Source organism: Panthera leo, chromosome B1 (assembly GCF_018350215.1).
Source record: "Panthera leo isolate Ple1 chromosome B1, P.leo_Ple1_pat1.1, whole genome shotgun sequence".
Classification (NCBI taxonomy): domain Eukaryota; kingdom Metazoa; phylum Chordata; class Mammalia; order Carnivora; family Felidae; genus Panthera; species Panthera leo.
In genome coordinates this window covers 149084604-149108907 of record NC_056682.1, presented here as the reverse complement: position 1 = coordinate 149108907, position 24304 = coordinate 149084604, and the positions used below count along the sequence as shown (strand labels likewise).

Sequence of the window (24304 nt, the reverse complement as noted above, 5' to 3'; positions counted from 1 at the left end):
GAGTATTAGGAATATAATGGTGATCAAGACAGTTGTGTGTGGTTATTGTAGGAGAATGGAGTGTGCCTCACCCAATCTCAATTTCTTTCCTCTTCTCTCTTGCTTCTCATTCTTTCCCTCTTCACTTGAACCCCAGAGGAAAGGGAAACTAACATTAATTTACTATAATCTCCATGGGAAGGCAGTATGTCCACATTTAACAGGTAAAGACTACAGTCTCAGAAATGTAAGGAAATTGCCCAACTCTAACATGACATAGCCAGAAAAGACAGAACTGGATTTCAAGTCAAGCTCTAATTCTCATAACACAAACTTTCTTTACATACCACTTTTTGGGTGGGAAAAACCAAACCCACTCACTGAAGCTGTATAAGAAGTCTCTCATACGTAAGAGTTTTGGGAAAAAACTACTGGTAAATTTCAAAAGAACATCCGAGCCATCCAGAGGATTTGGTTGGGTAGGCAAGGCTAGGGAATGGCTAAGGAATGGTCAGTGATGCAAAAGATGTTGGATGGCAGCCTGAAATGTTAGGACCTCCTGGAAATGAGCCACCAAAGTGAGGTGCTAGGGAGGTTTTGCCTTGTTCCCTCTTTCCTTACCTCCCTTTCACTGAACGGTCTTGCCCTGAAAGGCCAGAATGACCTGAAATCCAGGAAGTTCCCTGGAAATACACATAATCCCAAAGAAGGTTTTTAACTTACTGAAATACTGAACATTGGGTCTAAATTGGGCATAATAATCCTCATTTCTAACAAGCTCCCATGTAATACTACTGGTGGGGTACCTATCCCCTCACTGAAAAGTAGAGAGAACTGACTTATACATATTATTCTTATTCTGTTTTAAATTATTAGATTGACTTTTTGAAACTGCCATTTGTATAAGCCAAATATGCTCAAATATGACGATTTCATATGTTTCACCCAAATGAACAACTTATCTGTAGTCAATATTTTACTTTGCTGAAGAGATTCAAATAGGTCACTAAGAGTCAAAATATATTCCCAGTTGCCAAAATTATATGGCATGTGTAGCTGTTGGGAAATATTATTGAGGAATATTAACAGAAAAGTAAGAAAAATAAGGATGAACACTAGTTTGCTGATAATTTTCTAACAAGTTCCTGAATCTGTAACCTATAAGGATATTGCTCATAAGAGAGTCACCTCCTGTCAGACAATTTACAAAAGGGCAAAAAGGCAGACCTAAAGGCCACTGGATAGAAGCCGCCCACACAATTCTATGCTGTCCTGGACTTTTTGCCAAAATGATGTTTTTTTTCAAGGTGAATTACCTCCATCCTAACCTGTCTGTTTCCGTAACTATTTGGTTTAGTTGGTTATCTAGGTGTGCCAACTCCTCAATGCTCATGTGCTATATCCACTCTGTTCTTTGTTTATATCTCCAAACAGAGGGCGGGTCATACATGTAAGACAGTAACACATATCACAACAATCACTATTTATTCAGATGTGCTGTGTGGGCAGTGGAAGTTGAGTGTTCCATATTACCATACCGATCATCCAGACAATAGGATCCAGGAACAAGTTACTGGAAAAACCTTGCCAGGTTTTCATTTTATGCATGTGAGTAAGATTTGTAAGCCTTATAATGCATGGCTTAGAAAAAGCAAAGGAGAAATAGTAAGAAACATTTTCCCTCACTTCAGTAATGAAACCTCTAGCATTACTAGGAATTCCTTGTGAAGTCAGACAAACCAAAGTATGCCCCCATGAAGATATCATACATATGACTTACTAATCTTTTTTTAAGTTTATTTATTTTGAGAGAGACAGAGACAGCATGAGCAGGAGAGGGGCAGAGAGAGAAAGGGAGAGACAGAATCCCAAGCAGGCTCTGCATTGTCAGCACAGCCCAACCTGGGACTCAAACTCACAAACCGTAAGATCATGACCTGAGCTGAAACCAAGAGTCAGACACTTGACAGACTGAGCCACCTAGATACCCCTCACTAATCTTTATCATACAGTGCTAGGCATCTGTAGAGAGAAATAATGATGATTATAATATAATGAGACTCAATATATTCATAACAGAACTATAGAATTAAGTTATTTTAGCCATTCTTTTTTTTTTTAATTAAAAACATGCTCCAGAGAAATCATCAAAATATAGATACTCCAAATTTAAAGATTTGTGTGTGGGCAAATTCTACCAAAACAAGTATTTACTTTAAATATTTTTACTTTAAACTACCCAGAAATGGTCCACCTTGCTTTAGAAATTGAGATTGGATTTGAGATTGGAATTGAGATTATGTCTGTTAGTGGAAGTAGATAACCAATTTACTGATCATACTGTCTCTTTATAGGAAAGCAACTTGTGCAAATTTGCAATTAAATTTGAATCAAGTGATTAGCTTCTTTGGTTATAGTGTCTTGACATCAAAGAATTAGTTAGTCACTAAGGGAGATATTAAGCCAATAGGTCATAGTGGAGTCAAGTAATTACAACCCCAAGCAAAGTAGAGGGAAACTTCAGAAGGGTTGTTATAGAAGAATAGTCCTAAAGCACCCTGGGGACCTTTCTAATAACATAGCACACTCATGGTTCATCTAGATGTGAGACACCTGACTACCAGAGTGAACCTCTTTATAATTAACCTTCTCAGCATATCCTATCCTCTTTAATCACATGTAATATATTCCGAGATTAGATTTAAAATAACAGAAATGGGCACTTATTCAACAATATATCATTATGAGCATTTTTCTATCTTACTCGTAAAGAATAGAGCCTACTTCTCTCTGATCCTTGATTATGTAATTAATTTATTGGGCTCTCAGGATTTCAATAAGTTGGAATAATTTTAAATCAAGGTGATTGTCCTATGTCTTCAAACAACTCAACACAGTGGACTCTAACTCTCCTATGTTCTTCCTATTTAATATTTGATTATTGCTTATTAACGAATATTAAAACTAGCATGCTATTCCCAGCAGGAAGCATTGCTACATCAAAGATAGATGAAAGAATCCTTCTTGGCTTGTGAGGATTAAGTAAGAGACAGGTAGGTAAAGAATTCTTTGTACCAGCTATGCAAATAAGTTGTGGGCATGAATGAATAGGCCTGAGGCAAATCAAAACTGGAATGCACAAGAGGAAATATTTAGGGGTAAATCACATGATGCCAGGGCAGCCCATACTTACTGTATCTCACATAATGAACAGTAAGTCCAATGCACACTGCCAGGACAATCAGGGATATAAAGGTGATAAGGCCAATAGCCCAGGGCTCCAAACAAGTTCTCTTCCTGGCCCTCACCGCAGCTCGCCTGAGAAAGAAAGCAAATAAATGGGTTATGTCACAGTATGCCCACATGTACTCCTTAGTTAAAGCAGACATTTCTGGGGAATTCAGGACACTCAGTTGGTAGAGTACTGTTTTGGTTTAGAACATGCCCTGGTCCCAGGCTGCTGAAGCCAATCCTGGCTTCTGGTTGCCTGACCTTAGGCAAGTAATTTGACATCTCTGTGCCTGTTTCCTCATCCATAACGTGAAGATGATAATGACAGTACATATCTCATTGGATTTTTAAAAAAATTTTTTAACGTTTATTTATTTTTGAGACAGAGAGAGACAGAGCATGAATGGGGGAGGGACAGAGAGAGAGGAAGACACAGAATCGGAAGCAGGCTCCAGGCTCTGAGCCATCAGCCCGGAGCCCGACGCGGGGCTCGAACTCCCGGGCCGCGAGATTGTGACCTGAGCTGAAGTCGGACGCTTAACGACTGAGCCACTCAGGGGCCCCTCATTGGATTTTTGTAAGGATTATATGAATTACTATATGTAAAGTGCCTACCACAGTGCCTGGCATGTAGAAAGTGCTGTGTAAGTGTTAGTTATGATTTACAGAGCTGGCTAGGTTCAAAATACTGAGTTAGGCACTGTAGAGGTTATAAAAATGTTTAAAGCCTATTTCTACCACTCTAGAATCTTAAATGGTCCATGAAACGCATTACAGCTTGATCTATACTATTCCAGATAGAATTTCTAATTCTATTCTCCTTCCATTTTTCTAATTTGTCTCCAAACAAACTTTGAGGATACACATAAAAGATACCCAGAACTCTCTTCCAAAGAACCTGTTTGACTCCAAATTTCAGTAACACTGCAGGAAATCCCTTCTGTGTAAGATTCCCTCCACCTCTCCCACTTGTTCTTTCTTCAAAAGCATGTTACTGAAAAATGTTTGTCAACCAGGTTTTTGTTTAATTATCACAGTTGCTGTTCCCTTGTGCTATAATAGTTGCTAAGCAAACTCAAAAGTTGGAGAAAATAAAATAATAAGTCAGAGTTGCTGTTATTTTAAATAAGGATGCTGTTATTTTAAATGTCTTGAGATACTGGTAGAATCATTGGCACATATGCTTGTCTCCAGAGCACTGTCTGGTACATGAGGACTGGTGAGAAAGTGTGGTGCTATCCTGGAGGAACACGGGAAGTTCAACCAAAATAAGGAGGACTCTGAGTCCACCTCTTTCCTTAGTAGCTATGAAACTTGGAAAAATCATTTAAACTCTGCCCGATGAAAGTTGCCCATTCATTGATAAGGGACAGGATAGCCATTCTGCCTAAAGCACATGATTGATTGCGGAATCCTGCATGAGGTCAGGAATGTGAAAACTTCTTGCAAACTGGAAAGCATTTTGCAATAAATAATTTTTGCTTACAGGAATCAAGGGGACTCTGTTTCCAGTTATGTAGGACGAGGAAGTGATATCATTTTGGTCCCTATCATACCTCATCATACCCTGGCTCTGTCTCGATGTTTTATTCTGTGGGAACACTGTCACAGAAGTCAATACTATCATCATTGAGATATGATTCTGCCCCTCCTGAAAACACAGAGATATAGGGAAAGACTCCAGAGACTCTGTTTGGTCTCCTCCCTTGTTCCTGTGATTTTCCTATGGGATTATAGCCAAGGAAACTTCATCTTCCTCTCCCCAGTCTCTTCAATCTTCAGTCCTCCCTTGAGTGATATTCCAAACACCTGATCCTAGAATGGCAATTACTGCAATATAAAAAGACTGCTTTACGAGGAGGTTATTATTTTTTATGTGCAAATGTGCCTAAGAAACCTAAAAACTGATCCCTGCTCCTTCATCTCTGAATGCTTGCTATTCACCTGTTGCAGAAGAAAGGAGATGGATATAGCAGACGTAAGCAAAACTTTGGGGGTAATGTGGGGAGGGAAGGGCTTCTCAACTAATGTCAAAACATGCCAGATGAAGAATATGAATTTGTAATTGTTGGAAATGTGCTGTAATTATCAAAAATATATGATCACTATGTAGAGTTGTGAAATATGGCAGAAATTCTAATTACTCTATGATAACTTTTAATTAAGACAGCAAAGTAAAACAATGCAGCTGTTAAATTGATGGGGTAAATCTAGAAGTATTAACATTCAAATAGTCAATGATATATTTTAATGAAAAAATGTTGCAGAAATATATGCATTCTATGTTCCAGTTGTTTTTAAATAATGAAACTACGTGTGTGCATAGCAAAATGTAGAGAAAGAGACACAGATTTACTAATAGCAAGAAGTGGAATAGCAGAAATATGAGAGACTTTCATTTTATTTACTTTTTGTGTTATGATGCATTCATTTTCTTAAAACCACAAACATAATAGCTTTTGAATTAAACGAAAGAGAGAGAGAGAGATTTTTAAAAAGGTAAAAAAAAAAAATAACAAGAAAGATTATACCTGTCTTTTTATGGATTTCCCATCACTATTGTGCCCAAGATACTGTCCTAACCCCCACGATTCACAACAATTTTGGTGATGCTCTGTCTTTGGTAATTTGAAGGGACAACAGGGACAGCATGGGACAAAGAGAAAAGGGAATCTACCAAAAACACTTTGAATAAACAATAAGAGAGTCTGATTCTGAGTCCTGCCACCAACTTATTTATTGTATAATCTTGTACCAATAGATTCTCTTATTCTCGCTCTTATTTTCTACAGGTCAAAACCAGAGATAATAATTTCAGACCCCACCTAACATGATGAGCTATACAGAGATTAAAATGATAATTTTTTTTTATTACTCTGGGTTCACAAGTAGAAAACAGTCAGCAAGGACTATTATTAGTATCATTATTTTCATTATTAATAATAATGGTAATGACCACATTGCTGAGATGTTAGTCATTTGAAACATTATCTCTTCTCTTCCCAGTCTATATGGCATTGTTTTTCAAACTGATTCACCCTGTTTCTTAATTACTTTTTTTGTTGCTCTCTCAGCAAGAGATTCAATACTGAATTATTCCTAGTTACATGTGGTTGAAGTATGCTCAAAAAAAAAAAATAGGTAAAATGGAGGAATAAAGTGCCTATCAATAGACACTTAATGTAATTAACCCCTCTTGTACAGAAATCCTGTCCAACGATTATTGTGGCCTGTTGAAACTTTTCTGAACCTTTTCATGTAAAATCACACCTTCAGACAGACTAGATAAATTCTAATAGTTTCAGTGGCATCAAATTTCCTTTTTTCTGTGATTTGTCTTTTCGGTTTGAGGACATGTGTGATTAGACAATGAATATAGCAAGTGAATACAGCAAATAAAATATGGGTACATTTTTAGAAGCCTAAAATGGCCAAAAGATAAGGAATATGTCCAGAGTTGTATTATCATTATCACTTCCTAATGCGTCAATTTAGAATTGTACTAAAAAAGAAAAGCAGAGATAACAACAAAAAGGCAAGGGCAAAAAAAAAAAAAAAAAAAAAAAAGACACTAAGGCAAATAAACCTCATGGCAAGCACTGGAGAGTAAGTCAGGGCTCACAGTGCTTCAAAGGAAAGTTTATCAGCACAAGCCCGCACATCACACCACCATCATAGACTGATTAACAGTGGATCTCAAACTCTTTGCTTATTCTCTGTAACAGTAACCAGCACTGATATTCCTAGTCTGCATGTTTCACCAGACCAGTCCAGCTGAGATGTTTTGAATGAACATGTGCACAGTATCTGTAAAGCTGATGGTTCCAAAGCATTATTATCAACTACTTCAACTACAGGTCAGCAAACTCTTCTGTCAAAGTTCAGATAGAAACTATTTTGGGGGCACCTGGGTGGCGCAGTCGGTTAAGCGTCCGACTTCAGCCAGGTCACGATCTCCCGGTCTGTGAGTTCGAGCCCCGCGTCAGGCTCTGGGCTGATGGCTCGGAGCCTGGAGCCTGTTTCGGATTCTGTGTCTCCCTCTCTCTCTGCCCCTCCCCCGTTCATGCTCTGTCTCTCTCTGTCCCCAAAATAAATAAAAAACGTTGAAACTATTTTAGGCTTCCTGGGCCACACATTTTCTGTTGCAACTACTCAGCTCTGCCCTTGTAGGCCCAAAACAGCCATGGACAATATACATGAACAAATGAGCATGGCTGTGTTCCGATAAAACTTTATTTCTGTACACTGAAATTTGAATTTCATATAATTTTCATTTGTCATGGCTTTTGATTTGTTTTCAACCACGAAAGTATAAAAATCATTCTTAGCTCAAGCACTGTACAAAAACAGGTGGTGGGCCAGATTTGGCTCTTGGGCCATAGTTTACTGATGGTTGACTTAAGCAATAACCTACAAGTCAATGCAAATTGTGTTGGGAAGCTATAATAATCTTTTAATTTTCCAGTCTCATCTGCATGGCAAATTTAATGTAGTCTGTCTGTAATCCCATTGTCACTGACCTTATTCTGGAATTCTCATTAAAATTTTTCCTGTAGCTTAACAAGTTTTCTTTTCTGTCCTCCCAATCTCTGGATCACTCTCCATTTCAGTAAGCTATCTTTCTAGAAGTGATATAGCCAGTTGAGACTACTAGAAACCCAAACTGACATTCCCCCTTTTCCCCATGAGCTTTCAGGCTCTTCGCCTTTGTTTCTGCTGCCTCCTAGGTGGAGTAACAGAGTTTAAGCTCTGCTTGCATCATAAAAACTCATGTGTATTTAAGAGCCAGTTCAAAAAGTCCCCTTAGTTAGGTCTATCCCCCTGCCCCCCCCGCTCCCCGCCAAGCATCAGAGCATCACGTTGAAGTATGTATTCTGAACTCCTTGAGGATAGGGACTGAGCCTTACTTATATCTATATTCTCTGACTTAGATATGTTCACAGAGGGAAATGAATTAAAATTGACTAAACCAAATTAAACTGAATGTTTGTCAACACCATAGTGTAGGTTTTAGTTTCTCTCAAAGCACTTCTAGTCTGCCTTAGCCTTGGAAAAGAACTTGGCATATTACACACAAGGAAAGACAGGTCAGAAGTTGTGAAGAATAATTACTATTAAGTAAAACCTGATTTCCATAAAACACTTTATGTAATGATCAAGCTTTGTGGTTAATATTTCTATTTCACCTGAAAACATATGATTTTCCAACTGTGATTTGATCTATCCACTGTAAAGTGTGATCATAGTACAGAAAGTGATAAATGCAAATGAGGGACATTAATTTCAGGAAACATGTTATCTGGGGCTATTAAAGGTCTGTATATTATAATATCAAAAGAAAAGCATGAAGAAAGATACCACAATAAAGTAACAACCTGGTACCTTATGACATTGCTAATCCCCTAAGTCAGCACTTAGGATTTCAAATATCAGGTAATAACTATTTATTCAATTTTTATTACATTTTTGGCACTTGTTTATTTCTTTAGCTTATTGAGTTGTGCCTGCTTGTTCTATCTACACAAATACCTCAGGTGCTTTCTCCTCTGTGGAAAACTCATACCAGTAGGCATTGGAGAGATCTTTAATCTTTCTTATACTTTGTAGAATGAGACTATAAAAATATACAGGGTGGAATTAACATTTGTATATGTGTGCATGGATCATATATTTTCATTGCTTTTTTTAAAAGAAATACAAATTACTTCTTATAAAATTGCAAATAACATATTTCTGTCCTGTCAACTGTTACACAAATTTATAAAGTGTCTAATAACATCAGTCAGGCCTTTGGACTGAATTATGTGTGCATTCTCAAAAATGATAACTATGAAAAATTCACATAGAGAAGTTACAATTACAACAAGGTGGTAGTCTAATTACCAGAAAATCTTTTCCATTTTCTCCTTACAGCTAAGGTAAATGGTGAGAAGCTCATTGTTTTTATTATAAATGTTTTTATTTATATTCCATCTTGTTCTAGATTGGCTTAAGGTAACTTAAAAGGACATTAGGTATAGATATAGATATAGACATATAGATATAGATATAATATAGTATATATGGTATTAAATTAAATTTAGAGATGCAAAGGGCACCTGGGTGGCTCAATCAGTTAAGTATCTGACTTTGGCTCAGGTCATGATCTCACGGTTTGTGAGGCTGAGCCCCACATAAGGCTCTCTAATGTCAGCGTAGAGCCTGCTTTAGATCTTCTGTCCCCCTCTCTCTCTGCCCTTTCTCCTCCACTCTCTCAAATATAAGCATTTTTTTTAAAGTTTTAAATTTAGAGAGAATTTAAATTCTCTGCAAGGAGAAAACAAAACATGAGTGAAAACATAAAATGGGAGTAATACTAAAACTATGTAAATTCCCATTTAGACATTTCCTTAAGTCCGGCCACAAAATTTGTAGCTTACCAGCAACGAACTCAAAAACAAAAATAAACAAACAGAGCAAACAAGCCAACCATGTTCAGGTACATTCTTCATGGCAACCATAAAATAAATACTGATCAATTATTCAGTAGCAACGCCACATTTTTCTCACCAAAAAAAAAAAAAAAAACAAACAATGTATATAATGTAATAAGTTCTATTCTCCACAATATTCCTAGCATTGAAACAAAAATTAGTTTTGTAACACTCTTAGTGTTTCCTTCAATATTGGCAGGTGACACCAATTACTACCTAGTGAAAGCAATATGATGGGGAAGGGAGGGGAGCAGTATAAAATCATTCATACCAAGCTCTACAACAATTTTTAACATATCTGACAACACTTCCTTGATTATTACTGAAATGACTCCATAATGGGATTTCACATTGTAAAATATTTAAAGATTATTGAAATTGTAGGCACAAAAACATAATATTACTTAGTACAGCAATAAATACAGTACTTAGTACAGTAGGAAGTTTTAAATAGATATTGTGAATAAACATTGTTGACGGAAAACCCTACCCCTCATTAACTGTTAACTTAGCCAAAACCCATAGCTTAACCATTCCTATATTTAACCAACCATAAACTCAAGTAATAATATCTTTTCTGGCACCTAATTTAAATGGAAGTTGTGAAAATCACACATGTGATCATTAGACTTTGTTAAATACACATGTTATATTAGTGGCGAGTATCAGTGGCAACTCAACAGGAAGGAATGTCTCTGATCTCCATTGTGTGATCATCAAGGTATTTATTAAGTTCCCAGACAGATATGGTGCAGCACAGGAAACCACAAACTGAAATTCAGGTTGACACTTAGCCTGACCTCTAGAAATATATAATCATAGGTAGATGTGGTGAAACAGAACTTAAAGATATTATTAAGAAATTAGGTATGGGTTTATAGACTTATAAATTGAGCTATCTTAATCTTTAATTCCGCAGATATATTTGCTTTCTTTTCCTCAAACTCTTTCCACTTCAAGATATTAAATTGGCACGATCTGAGTAAGGAACTTGAAAAGCCAGTTTCCCACAGAAATGTCGACAAGGGATGCCACTGCAACTAGTCGTGGGAATTGTACGCACTTAAAAGTGTAAAAGAAAATAGGAATTCACAGGAAGTGTGTATGTGGTGGCAGGTGTTATTAGAAGAAAAATAGTTGAGAAACCTCAGTTTGGGGCTGCTCTGAGGCTAACATAGACTTTCAGAAACTTTTTGTAACGTTAGATATCTTCCTACCAAATCTTTCTCATAACTTTGCTTAGATGCCTCCTATGAGAGTTGGCATGATACAGTAGAAATAGCTCTGAACTATAAAACCAGTGACCTGCATCTTAGTCCTGAGGGTTCTTGCTTAAGGATTAAGTCCTTTCTGGGGCGCTTGGGTGCTCAGTCAGGATAGCCCCCGACTTTAGCTCAGGTGGTGATCTTGTGATTCGTGAGTTCAAGCCCCATATGGAGCTCTGTGCTGACAACTCAGAACCTAGAGCCTGCTTCGGATTCTGTGTCTCCGGCTCTCTCTGCCCCTCCCCCGCTAGTGTTCCGTCTCTCAAAAAAATACGTTAAAAAAATTTTAAGGATGAAGTCCTTTCATCTGAGCCTGAAGTTTCTCAGCTGAAAAACCTGAGAGCATATGCAACATCACACAAATTCCAACATCCCTTAATCGCCAACTTGCACCATCGTTGCACGTGCTCTCATTTTCATTTGTTAAAAAAACAATGGGGACTTTAACTGATCTAAATGCTCTTTAATTTCCAGCAAAGTTAGTGTTCCATGTCTCACATGACTTAAAAATGCTTAATATTTTTGTAATAAAAATTCAGCATTTATCAAACAAGTAGCTTTAACATAATTTTCTCTGGTTGCCACATGCCAGATAACTGGAACAAAGTAAGGGATTACAAGTAAGGGACTGCAAGTGATCCGAGTTTTGTAAGAGGAAGTCATAAAATGTCTTTACTGCTTGCCTCCTAAGCCAGTTTAAAAATCCCTAGACCCATGACATTTCATTTTACATAAAACAGTAATGGCCCTTAAAATTGGAACGTATCCATTGAAACACATGCTAAGACTCTGTGGTGTCTTCCAGGTTGCTGTTTTCCTGGCAAACACTGTTAGCCACAATCAAAGAATCCCTTCAGTAGTCTAGAAACTCCTGTTTATAATATCTGAATTAATTTGTCAATGAAGGACAATTGGAAAATTACTGATTCTGTTAATATTTATATTATTCTTCCAGATGTGAGATTTCTTGATTAATGAATCCCCTGCCCCAGTTGTTGACCTGTAATATAGAAAAGTATTGGGTCTTAACTTTTGAATGGAACACAGAATTTATAAAATTGATCATTATATAATTACATTAATAATACCCTAATATATTGGCATTTTAATGATAATAATGAAATATGCTCAGATTCATGTTAGAATAAGGTAGAACTTGCTGTGCAAATCAATATCATAAAATTATAAAGGCAGTGTTTTTTTATCCAAAAGAATAAAATATTTTCAGTTACCAACACCCACAGCTTTAATTCATATCTATATGCTGATGGCTACCAAATCCATAACTGCAGCTCAGATCACTTTGCTAACTTCAGACCCATATGTCTACTGCCTGCTGTTCATCACAATAGGATACACTTACCATCGTTTAAACTTAACATGTCTGTAGTAGATACTTGTAAATGTATATCCCAAATATTTTCTTCTTATTAATAGAATTTTTGATATTTGGTTAAGCACGTGGCCATCTGGAAAATAGAATAGTGTCCCTTGTCCATAGGAGTCACCGTGTGAATAAGTTCTGACTAATTAGTCTCTATTCCAGTGGGTGGAATCCTGATGTGCATTTCATAGCTAGAATGCATATGTGCTAGTTGGAGCTCAGGCAATCATATTGGACCGTGATTTAGAGGATGTATATTCATTGCTAGTGGGACAGCACAACAGCAGGAGCCTAAATTCCTGATTACTTTGTTAATCTCCTGACAGGTTTACCTGTTTGCCTCCAGACTTGTTTATATTATTTCCCTTTTATATAAACCTCTGTTACCCTAAATTTCTTGTCACTCCTACATAGAGAAATCCAATGCTATTAAAATATGCAAAACAGATTAATTGCAATCAAAGTAAATTGCCACTTTTATGTAATTATCTTTGTGAAAAGAGAACATCAAGAAATATATTACTAACTTTTTTATAGTTTCTGTATATGGAAAAGATGATAAAATACTTTTAGTTAATATTGTCTAGCAGCTGATTTTAAAATACTCTTGATTATGCTCTATGACTTTAAACAAAGGACTTCCATTTCCGTGTCTGGGCTTTGGCATCAAACTCATTGGCATCCATGAGTTTGGATTTAGTCCTGGCTCTGCCTCTCACTAGCTAAGTGGCTCTGAAATTACTCACTCTCTCTAAGTCTACATGTCCCCACCTATAAATGGGGCTAATGATAGGACCTAAGTATAGGGTTCTTCTGAGGGTTAAACAAAATAACACCTATAGAGCAATTGGCATCAGACCAGGCACATAATAAAGGTTCAACAACTGTTGGCTCTTGTCATTATTTCCACCATAATAATGAGAAATTAATTTGTTTTAAAAGTGGGCTGAAAAATCCCTCAAGTTGCCTCATGCATGCCTAAGGGGATAAGAAGACAAAGCAAGTAAGGCTCCCAAGCCTTAGTGCCACTTCACCCACAGCAACTCTGCTCCATGTATCAGGAGTTTGCTTAGGCCTCATGTGTAAAAAGAAATTCAACTGATGAATTAAACTCCAGCTCTACCAATCACTTACTCAGATTTGGAAGTCTCGGTCTTCCTAATCTTTGGTTTCCCTACCTGTAAATTCATGGTACTATTAAAATTATCTACCTTACAGGGTAGTTGATAAGTACCAAATAAGAAAATATATGGTGGAATCATCTATATGTATTTTTTCCTGCTATATGTACCCTCTCTGAATTTTGCTAAATGCAACCTGACAAGCTTTTAAAGTAAACAACTAATTTTTAAAAGGTCATATATTTCTGTACATATTCAAATGGAAATAATAATAATAACAGTAGTATTTCCTAGATAATGTAGACACCTGTGTTAATTTAACTCTTCTACTTGACAATATTGGATTCAGTTTACAGGTGAACAGGAAAAACAGATCCTCTCTCTACTATTGACTGACTCACCCATTCCTGTAACCACATGCAAATTACCTAATCTTTGAACATTGAATCCCCTACTTTATAGAACACAGATAGCAATGCTGCCTGTCTACCAGGAGGAAAACTGAGAAGACTACCCATTGAATAATAACACTGTTGCTTATAATTATAGCTTCTATAGCTTTTGACACTATGAGACAGTTAAATCATCCTTGCTGTAGAACCATTGTGGTAGATACAGGAGACGGGAGGATGGTACAACATTGTGGTTAATAGCATAGGTTTAGAGAGAGATAGATCTAGGTTAACTCCCAGTTCTGCCATGTGTTACCTCTGAGCAAATAATGTTACCAACTGAGCCTCAATTTCTTCACCCATAAAATGGGAATAATAATATAATCATAGGTTGTTATAAAGATTAAATACTCATGATATTTTAAAACGGTAGTTGGCACATAGGACATGTAAAACAAATGATGGCAATTATTATTTTGTTCTTCACTGACTCACAGGTTGACTTGAAACAAAGTGCTAAATTCTTCTGCATCTCCTTTTGCAGCTGCAAAAAAGAGACATCACCTGACATCTTCAGACAAAAGATTGCAAGAGAGAATTTAGTGATGATGTATGGTACTTCTGATTTCCCTAGCTTAGTTCTATTATTTCAGAGCTACTATTCTAAAAGTCTCACAAATTGCCCAACCACACAGGCCATGTAAGTAAGTGGGAGAAGTTCGGGCTTGCAGATTCTGGCATAACTTGATATCTCTGCAACCCATTTTTTTTTTCTCAACCTCTTAATACTTTCCTATTCTCTAATCCACTCATTTCAAATGTATTAAATTATGCTTGCAGTTGTGAGGGCATTCTTCCTAATTCTCACCCACCGTCTTTGATGAGAATATGTCCAAAGGAGTGTGCTTTATGAAGTTCTTCATGCAGTTCCTCTAAATCCTAATGCTGACAAAGCCATGGAAAGCAGCCAGAGCACCCATTTCACCACCTTCTGTCTTAGAAGACCTGCTCCACAGCTACCCAACTCACCCCATTCTCGATTACTAAAGCCATCAGGCATACTTATAAAGCTCAATGACGATACTGAAGCACATGCTGTTGCTTTTTTTCTTGAATGTTTCTATTTATTCCCTCTTTGTATTGAAACAATGGCATATTTTTGGAGGAAAGCTGACAACAATGAAAAAAATAGCAAAGGTCCCTTCAGACAGTTATAGTTACAACAGACAGGTGACTTCTTTCCATGATATGCCGCTCGAATCGAACTTGATTTTCATGCAATAGCAAATGTTGTAATCCTTTTTAGAAAACAGTGATGATGTAATTGAGGTATTATACTCTCAGTCACTGCTCACCTTTGAAACAGTGTGGAAAAGTTAGGTCACATTTTCGTCTTGTTTTAGTACGAAGATAGTTTTAAGAAAATTAAATAAGGGCAGTCCATGCATTCTTTAAAATGTTTCTAAAAATGTACCAATGAAAGTAAAATACATGCCACCACCTTTCCTCCTTCAGCATTTGTGTACATTATTTCATATCAATCTGTATATGATCTGTTTCTTTGCCTAGGACATTGTATAGCCATATATGCCTACACATACATGCACATTTTCTCCAGATCTGTATATGTGTGTGTGTGCGTGTTTTCCCTTTCTCTATTAGAATGCAAACTTTCCAAAGACTCTTCTTTTAGCTCCCCGCATATGATAGACAATGTGTTGTGGCAGTAACAGCATAGACTTTAGAGCCAAGAAGGCTAAGATCAGATTCTTATCTGATTCAATATTTACTAACCCTGGACAATCTGAGCCACACTTATTTCAACTCTTAAAGGAGCAATCACAATAAGTTGGGGAGAGGGGGAAGTTGTGTGGTTTTTTTTTGTTGTTGTTTGTTTTTCTTTCGAGAGAGAGACAGACAGACAGAGACAGAGTGCAAGTGGGGAGGGATAGAGACAGAGAAGGAGACACAGAATCCGAAGCAGGCTCCAGGCTCTGAGCTGTCAGCACATAGCCCCACGCAGGGTTCAAATCCACAAACTGGGAGATCATGATCTGAGCCAAAGTCAGACGCTCAACAAACTGAGCCACCCAGGTGCCACTCAATAAGTGTTTCTCAAGGTATTTCCAGAATTAAATAAGATAGTATTTTAGAAAATGTACAATACATAATAGGTGCTCAACAGATAGTTTTCTTTCTTCAGGATCCCATAGCAACTCTGGGCCTAAACCTCAATTTGGTGACCTTTCAGTATCACTGTCTCTGAATTGATTTGGGTTAGAGGGTGGGGGAGGGGGATATGCTTGATTGGTTTCACGTTAAGGTTTCCCTCTAAACAAACATATTTTTGATCCATATTAAGACCCTCCCTGTTGGACACAAACTACCCAAATCATGTCTGTATCCACCCTTTAGTTTCCCATACCTTCTGAAATTATCTTCTCTTCCTTAATCATCACTACATTGCATAAATGAGTACTCTTCTCCCTTGGAGGGAAAAGTGACTAGGGAGAGATTACCTCCCATTATGATATAATTATACCAATTTAAATAAAACAAAGGGCTATAGCTCTCTTAAAAGCTGACCTATTTCATTTGTGCTTTAATTCCATTCCACCTTACAAGTTCCTTTCTTTTTTATAGCTTTACACTGTAATCAGTACTTCTCAAACTTTAGAGTGAATAAGAGTTACCTGGTGTAACTTTTAAAAAATGTGATTCCCATGCCTCAACCAGAGATTGATGAGAATTTCTAGGATGAGAATTGGGCTTTTCTATTTCTAATAAGCCCCCATTGAATCTAATGGAAAGGGTCCATGGGCCACACACAAACTGAGAGGTAGTTCTCACCCTACTGAGTAAAAACTAAAGTTGTCCATTTTTTTAATTTGAATATTACTCATTTCGCCTTTGTGCATCTAAATTTGTGTAGATACTGTCTATAAATTCAGTCAGTTTATCTTTCATTCTTATCAGTGGTTGCGGATAACTACAGTTAGCATACACCCCATCATAAATAAATATATTTAATAAATATATTCTTCTCTTCCCAATCTCTTCCCTATGAACTTATTCCTAGTAAATTTTTCTTTAACCTTCTGCTCTGTGTGTGTGTGTGTTTATAAAATCCATGGGTTATTCTCTTCATGCTCAAAGGATAGTATAAAATAAGAATTTGGGGGAAACGGTAGCGTATGAAAAATAATATTTACCTGGTCCAAATTTCTTTTTACCTTTAAATTCTAAAATAGTGGTTCTCATTTAGAACAGGTGCAGTGAGTGAGGGGGCTCTCAGAAATTTGGCTAACGAGGAAGGAATGTGACATTTGATAAAACCCTCCAGTGTTTCTTATATGTTTGCCCAGCTATGAACCAATGTCCTTAGAAAGAACGTATTTCAATTACACCTCTTTCTTCAAAGCGTTCCTGTTGGTGCAAATGTGCATAGTAAATTTAGTCCCTTTCCACTCTAGCCCATTCTCTTAACATCTCCTAGGCTGACAAACATAGATATGCTCCCCTTTTTTTACAGTTTTAGATCAGGGAGGAGTTTTTTGTTTGTTTATTTTTTTTTTCCCTGAGAGATATCTTCCCTCTGCTCTGAAGTAGGACCAAAAAATAGGTACATCTTTTCCTTCAAATTAGAGACTCTACTCAGAAAAATGCATTCCAATACCCCCATGTTATAGCTCCTCTACACAATTTCTAGACTCACTCATATCTAGCATAGACAAAGTCTGAAATCTATTTAGTACCTTAAGTTTGATAGAGATTATATGTTTAAATAAAAGCACTCTTTTTTTACAGTAATATTCTTAAAGATAATGTAGTAAAAAGTATAGGACAGAAGAATCATCATGGATTATAGGGAGTACTTGCAAAAGGTAGGGAGCCTTGAAGTCTGACTAAATTTATGTCTGTAGCTCTTAGTTGCTTCATCAATGTGTATAGAAGAGTATTAAACTTTTCATAAGTATGTGGAGCTTTCTATCAATGACAGAGACTGAGTGTTTGCCCCTATTAAGATTCTACTGGAAGTTTTTCCAAACTGTTTCCTTCTCAAAGTAGAATAAAAAAAAAAAAAAAAAAAAAAAAAATGACATGCCAATATATCACTTAGAGAAAATAAAATCTTAATCTGAAGATAAAATTATTTTTCAGAGTCCAAACTAGTACATAGAAACTTTGTTACTGTTTAGTTTCTAACTTTGAATGAAAACAACTTCAAAATAATTATGATTTATCTGTTAGAGAAGTGATTGTGGCCAGGTATATCACTGGATTTATTTTTTAAATCCAACTCTAATAATTTGATCAGACTGTCTCCTTAAATTATTTTTTTTCCTTTCAAAACATCTATAATTTTGAAATTTAAATTATTTACTTCTAGAAATGAATGTAATTTTGAACTGCATGATTTCAGATTTATTTTTTCTCACGTATACCTTTGAAAATAAGAATATTTTCTCAATAGCACAAAGCCCAAGCTAAGAACACATTCTATTCTTGAAACTAACTAACCAGTTAACTAAAAGACAGCTGTCAAACCCCATCTACATTTATCATTTATTGAACCCATCTGAAAATATATACAAAAATATTTGGGGATGAAGCCTTACATCCCAGGGAACACTAATGCAGAAAGAAGAGAGATGTATTTCTTGACATAATTTTATTTTAAAATCAAAAATATTTTCTTAAACAAATAATAAATTAGAGATCTACACATTCTGTGGTGTGGTTTATGCCATTTTGAACTACAAGTTAATTTAAGACAAAGAAAAAAGGAACTCACCGATACATCGCTGACCAGCAGGGAAGAGCCCTGTGGAGACCGAGGTCTGCAATCAAGTGTGTGCATCCAGACTATATCAGCAATTTCATGAGGTGAAGAAAGAAGTCACTAATGATGTAAATAGAACCAGTCTGACGGGTCTTGGCAAGTGTAGTGGGGACTGTTTGTATGGGGAGCAGGACTAAGTCAATTTTATAGGGAGCATGAGAACATAAATAATTTATAAGCACTTTCTAAGAGTGGAAACTTAAAAGTTATTGCCTTAAGATCATAATAGCTTAAAAGTGTTAACGTGCACCAGGAGTTTTGTAAAGTTCAGAAGTTTAAATCTAGGAAGAAATTTTAAATCATATTGCTCAGCCTCCTCATGTTTTCAGTGAAGAATCATTTAATTAAGTTAAATGATTTGGTCAAAATCACATTGTTTATGACCCACCAACCCAGGAGTAACAGCTATATTTTTTAATTTATCTAACATGCTTTCCACTCTACCATGCATATAATGAAAATTCTCCTTTGGTATTGACTGTAAGTCATCTGTTGAAAATATAGTAGAGATTAAAAAAGTATTAATACCTTAAAATTATGTGGCATCATTCTTCTAGAAAAACCAAGTAGTTTATAGATATTTACCCCCAATTGAGATAGTATATGTCTTTTATTATACTGGAGAAAGGCATATCAGCCAACACAGTCATTACTGTCTTACTTCTGCAAAGGAAGTGATGTATTTAAAAAATGTGTTTTCATACATGTATATACAAATATCTGTGTATTTGTGTCAGGTATAATCTTTAAACTGCCTTCCCTAATCCCCATAAATGACACTAGGTGTATCTCATCTGTACTTTCATGGTATCATAGCACTTACCATATTGAGCTAGAACTTTTTGTTTTCTTGTATCTCAACTCCACTAGACTGAATTCTTAACAGACAGTAACCCCGTTCTTAACATGTATGGGATCTCAAAAATATACATGGAAAGAGGACAGAAAGGAAAGAGGAAGAGGGTATGTGTGACCAGTCCTAAAAATCACCATACAGAAGGCAGATTGGTACTGTTTAATATTACCAAACATCCATTTAGCCACTGGCTTATCTCAACAGATGCAGAAATTGGGATCCGTAGTAAGGCTACCAAGAACTGGAATCATTCTCTAGCAATAACCCAAGAAACCTCTATGTTGGGGCAAACTGTTCTAGGGACTAGAGAGACCATCATATCTACCCTTTTTATTCAGCCCAATAGATCACTTAACACTGAAGAATTGCATGTATATTTACTTGAAGTTATAGTATCAGGTTTTTGTCTACTCACTTGAAAGTACAATTTAGCCAAAAATAAAGAGGCAAAAATAATGAAGTAAAAACTTCCAGGTTATGAGATTAAGTTGTCCTATTACACAGCCTTTAAAAAGTGAAATCCTCATTAATAAAACGTTAATACTGGCTTAATAATGCTATATTCTATTTTATTTCATATTTTGTGAAAATATTGACTATACTCTTGCTTTCAAAAGAAAAAAGTTTCCTCTCTAGTATAACTTTGGGCTAAGACCAGGTCAGACTCATTTTAACAGAATCTCATGACTTTTTTCTTTACTAAAATCCAGATTCCAACTCAAATTCTTTATAAGGTCCGATGGTCGTGTAAACTTAGGGTTATGTACATCTAAAGATGTAGATGCAAAAAATAAGAGGGCTTCATGATTTTTTAAAAACCCATGGATAAATCCTAAAATTATAGAAAACCAGAGATTAAGGATATGTGAATAGAGGATGAGTGGTTATCAACCAAAAGATAATTCTAAGTATACCCTTCCTGTATTAATGACCTTCATTCAGTCTACTCAGAGAGCATTTGTATGTGTCATCAAATTTCATGGTACTGCTTATACTTCAGTAGACATTTGAAGAGTGACAGAGAAAGAGGGAGGAATAAAACATTAGACTAAATTATCCACCAAATAGAGCTTTTCATGTATTTAGGCATTTCCTTAACTGTTATTCTTAGAGGTAGGGTACAAAAGCAAAGTCAATCATTTTTAAGTTAATTGATATCTAAGAGGGTGGAAAAAGGATTTTAGAGCAAAAGTTTGTCTTTTATTCAAATATTTATTTTCTCCATTGCTGTTTCCTTAAATCATAAATTTTATTTTGTGATCCTTTTGCCCTAAACTGTGGCATAAAGAAGATGTATTCAATGAGTTACCCTCCTTTTCATGACTGAGATCAGAGCAGTCTGTCTTCCCTGTGTCCTTCTGTGCCAGGTGGAGGCAGAGTCAAGATGAAATATATTTGTCCACTTGAGTCTCTTGGAAACCCACAATAGATACGTTACATTGCATAACTAGTAAAATAATAACTTGAACCACAGGTATTTTTACCAGCCAACAAACTTTTCCGTAGTCCTTCCTATACTTAGCAATGTCATAGCAATGAGGCATCTAATAGCCATAAGCATGAGTATGCTGAAGAAGTATAGTGCCAGCATGGCTAGTCATGGATGATTTTTATCACTGTTTAAATATCCCCTAGCTTGAGTCAAGTTCTTTTATGCTTGATAATATATGGATGTTTATGCATAATAATATAATTAATTTATGGAAGCCCTCAAAATTATACCTAGGTTATGTCTCTGTAATGCTAAAGCAATCCTCTTATTGGTCAATTTATTGGGTTAGCATTACAGATTGACTAATGTTAAACCCGTGAATGAGCGAGTTATCAGAATACACACAGCTATTGTCAGTTGTGTTTCCATTTCCTCCTATCATGTATTGTTTTGAAGCTACTCATGCACCTTAATTTGTTCAAGCTGAGAAAACAAAGAACATCAATATAATTAACCTTTGGACTCTATCTCAGTAAGGAGATCATGTAAAAATGCTGCTGGATCACCGACTCTCCTTTTTTCTGTCTTATTTTCTTAACCAAAATGTGATTTTTCATTAACCTATCTGTACCTGTCTGTGAAACCCTTTTTTGCCTCTATGTCTTTCCTAGCGAGTGTCACTATGTGATGGTTGTTTCTCAGCCTATCTCATCCACTACTTTTTTCAACAGAGAAGACTACATCAGCTAGCCCAGGGTTGACTTTTAACCCAGTATCGCACTTCGTGGGGTTCCTGGTATTAAAGCAGCCACACACAAATGGCCAGAGATGGAATCGTTTGCCAAAGAAATTTCTGGTCCTTCCTTTTGCATTACCTGTATCAGGGAAGAATCCTTATCTCTAGCTTGGTTTCTACATGTTTTTTGAGGTGTTTGAGGAAGGGGAAGGACAAGAAACCTGTCATGTAGTTAGGTAGGCAAGAAATCTTATTAATCTAGATTATTTTATTATCAGTCTTTTGTTTGAGAGGTGCTTACCCAGAGGATTTTTTTAAAGTTTAGTTTCACAAAAACTTTTTCTCCCTCAAATTATTTTTGGGATAATATTTAAAATGAGACATGTTTTTTATTCCTGTAAAATACACAGAGAATATAACATTTCAGTGTACACAAAGAAGGCAAATTCTTTCAAATAAAAAGTATTATAAAACGAAAAAATTAATTCCACCATGAGATGTTCTGCATCTGGTACAACTATCTTCATGATGCTAGGAATAATTTTTCTGGGTATTGATGTGAGGTTTTACTAAGCTTTACAATACCTAATGATGCTTATAGTAAAAATAAGACATGAGTTTTTATAATTAATACACAATAACAAGCTAAAACAATCTTCTCATTGTTTAATTTGTTAGAATATACAATACAGATTAGTTAGTGTTGTTACACTAGTGAATGAATGAAGATTTTTGGACCCATTTTCTTTTAAAACAATTTTTTGCAATTAGTCTTTGAAAAACATTTTTAAGGTTAATTGAGTTCATGTTAAGAGATCAGCTTTCAGTCTTCTAAACAAACCCTTTCTGGGATATGAAGCAAACCCTTTCTGGGATATGAATCTCTACAAGTAGACATTCCCCCAAACATACAATAAATTGATAAAATAGGGATCAAATTCAAGAAAAAAAGTACAAATGCACGTATGTTCTATATATCATTTGACATACTTGCTCTGATAGAGATGAAAACAGCTCTGAACATCCTGGCAACAGGGAAAACAAAGGAAACTTAGAAAGTTTTACAACTCTCATCTTTGGAAGAAAAAAAGCACATCCAGAGAGATTTTTTTCTGCCACTAAGTTGATGAAGACATTTCCCAGAGAGGGGCTATACTGAGCAATGCATTGAATAATACCAGCAATATTTTTACCAAAAAATAGAAGAGAATTTTTTATAGCTGTTTTTAATAATAAATTCAAAGAAGACTGAGAACATAACTTTGAAGTTAAGGTTGGTGACAGATTTGTATAGGAAATATATTTATGAGGGTATACTCATAAATGAGGGTATACTTCCACTGGTCTAGCTTGACCCAAGGGTAGAACTCAAAGTCCCTAGATTAGAGGTACCCATGTTCCTTAGATGAATTTCTGAAATATAATTTCTCTTGGAAGACTTTTGATTTTTTTTTTTTTTTTAGTTTATTTATTCACTTTGAGAGAAAGAAAGAGCACGTGAGCAGGGGAGGGGGAAAGAGAGAAGCAGAGGGAGAATCCCAAACAGGCTCCAAGCTATCAGTGCAGAGCCTGTCTCAGGGCTCCATATTACTGTCGCTGTTTGAGGGAAGTTCACATTTACTTTGTTAAACCAAAAAGACAGTTGACAGAATCAATGCTTTATCAAAACTGAGGAGCTGGATGAAAATTTACATTTCAATGTTTCAAAAATTCCACAAGATTATGATTTTAGATTAGTGCATTCGCCTCCTTAGTAGATCCTGCGTGCTTTGTATTATTATGTTTTATTGCTTGGTTACATCTCAACAGGAGCATAAACGCTAAATCATTTTATTTTTATTCTAGTGAAAGCTTCCAACCATGATGGATTGAATCTCCTTTTCATAACTCTTCATAAAATCTTGGCACATGTGATCATTTTCTACTAATTTCAGTTGCTAGAATTTTTGTCTAGTATAAAATTTCAACTGTGAATCTAATATAAATAAGTTTGCCTTCTTTTTCCCCTCAACATAAGCTTAAACTGTGACGCTGGCTGCTTGGAGTCGAGAAGTTGGAAGATCTGGCTCCTCTCTCCTCACTACTTAGTTTCTCTAGTTTTGGGGTCAGAGGGGGAGATAGAGGTAAGAAATCTTACATAATCAGGCCTGTTGGTGTGGGACAGTGTCCCAGGTCTTTCTCTGGTTCAGTCCAGTTTGTCTATGGCTATTAGATTCTACAATTGAGAGCTCTGTGCTGGTGATGTGTTTGTTTTTATTTGGATGATTTTCAGCTTTTCTCTAGCTCTCTCAGCTACTGAGGAATCCCTCAGAGAGAATCGGTCATGTCCATTCTGGGCTCTGACACCAGTTCTACCCCTAATTCCTTCTCTAGCTAGAGTTTCCCTTCACTTAGAAGCTATCCTGCCCTTTTCCTTTCCTTCATGCTGCTCTGCATATAGCTATGGTAACCACTGATAACCACCTTTTGAACCTTCAAAAACCACAGAATAACAGCCTTAGGTAGAGGAGGCTATTTATTCCCTGTCAGGAACAAATTCTGGACCACAGTCCTTTCCTACCCTGTTAGTGTGAGCTACTCCAGTGAACTCTT

The 24304-nt window shown here is 36.2% G+C and overlaps 1 protein-coding gene across 1 annotated transcript in view; it reads right to left on the bottom strand.

Annotated features, from left to right (window-relative positions):
* Positions 1–18704, bottom strand: part of TMPRSS11E (transmembrane serine protease 11E) — a 38917-nt gene extending 20213 nt beyond the window's left edge. The window contains exons 1-2 of the mRNA XM_042936252.1: positions 18641–18704; positions 3173–3297 (exon numbers count right to left, since the gene is read on the bottom strand). Of these exons, the coding sequence (XP_042792186.1) occupies positions 3173–3297; positions 18641–18648 (133 nt within the window). The 5' untranslated portion in view covers positions 18649–18704. The remainder of the gene's footprint in view (positions 1–3172; positions 3298–18640) is intronic.
* Positions 18705–24304: the final 5600 nt, after the last annotated feature.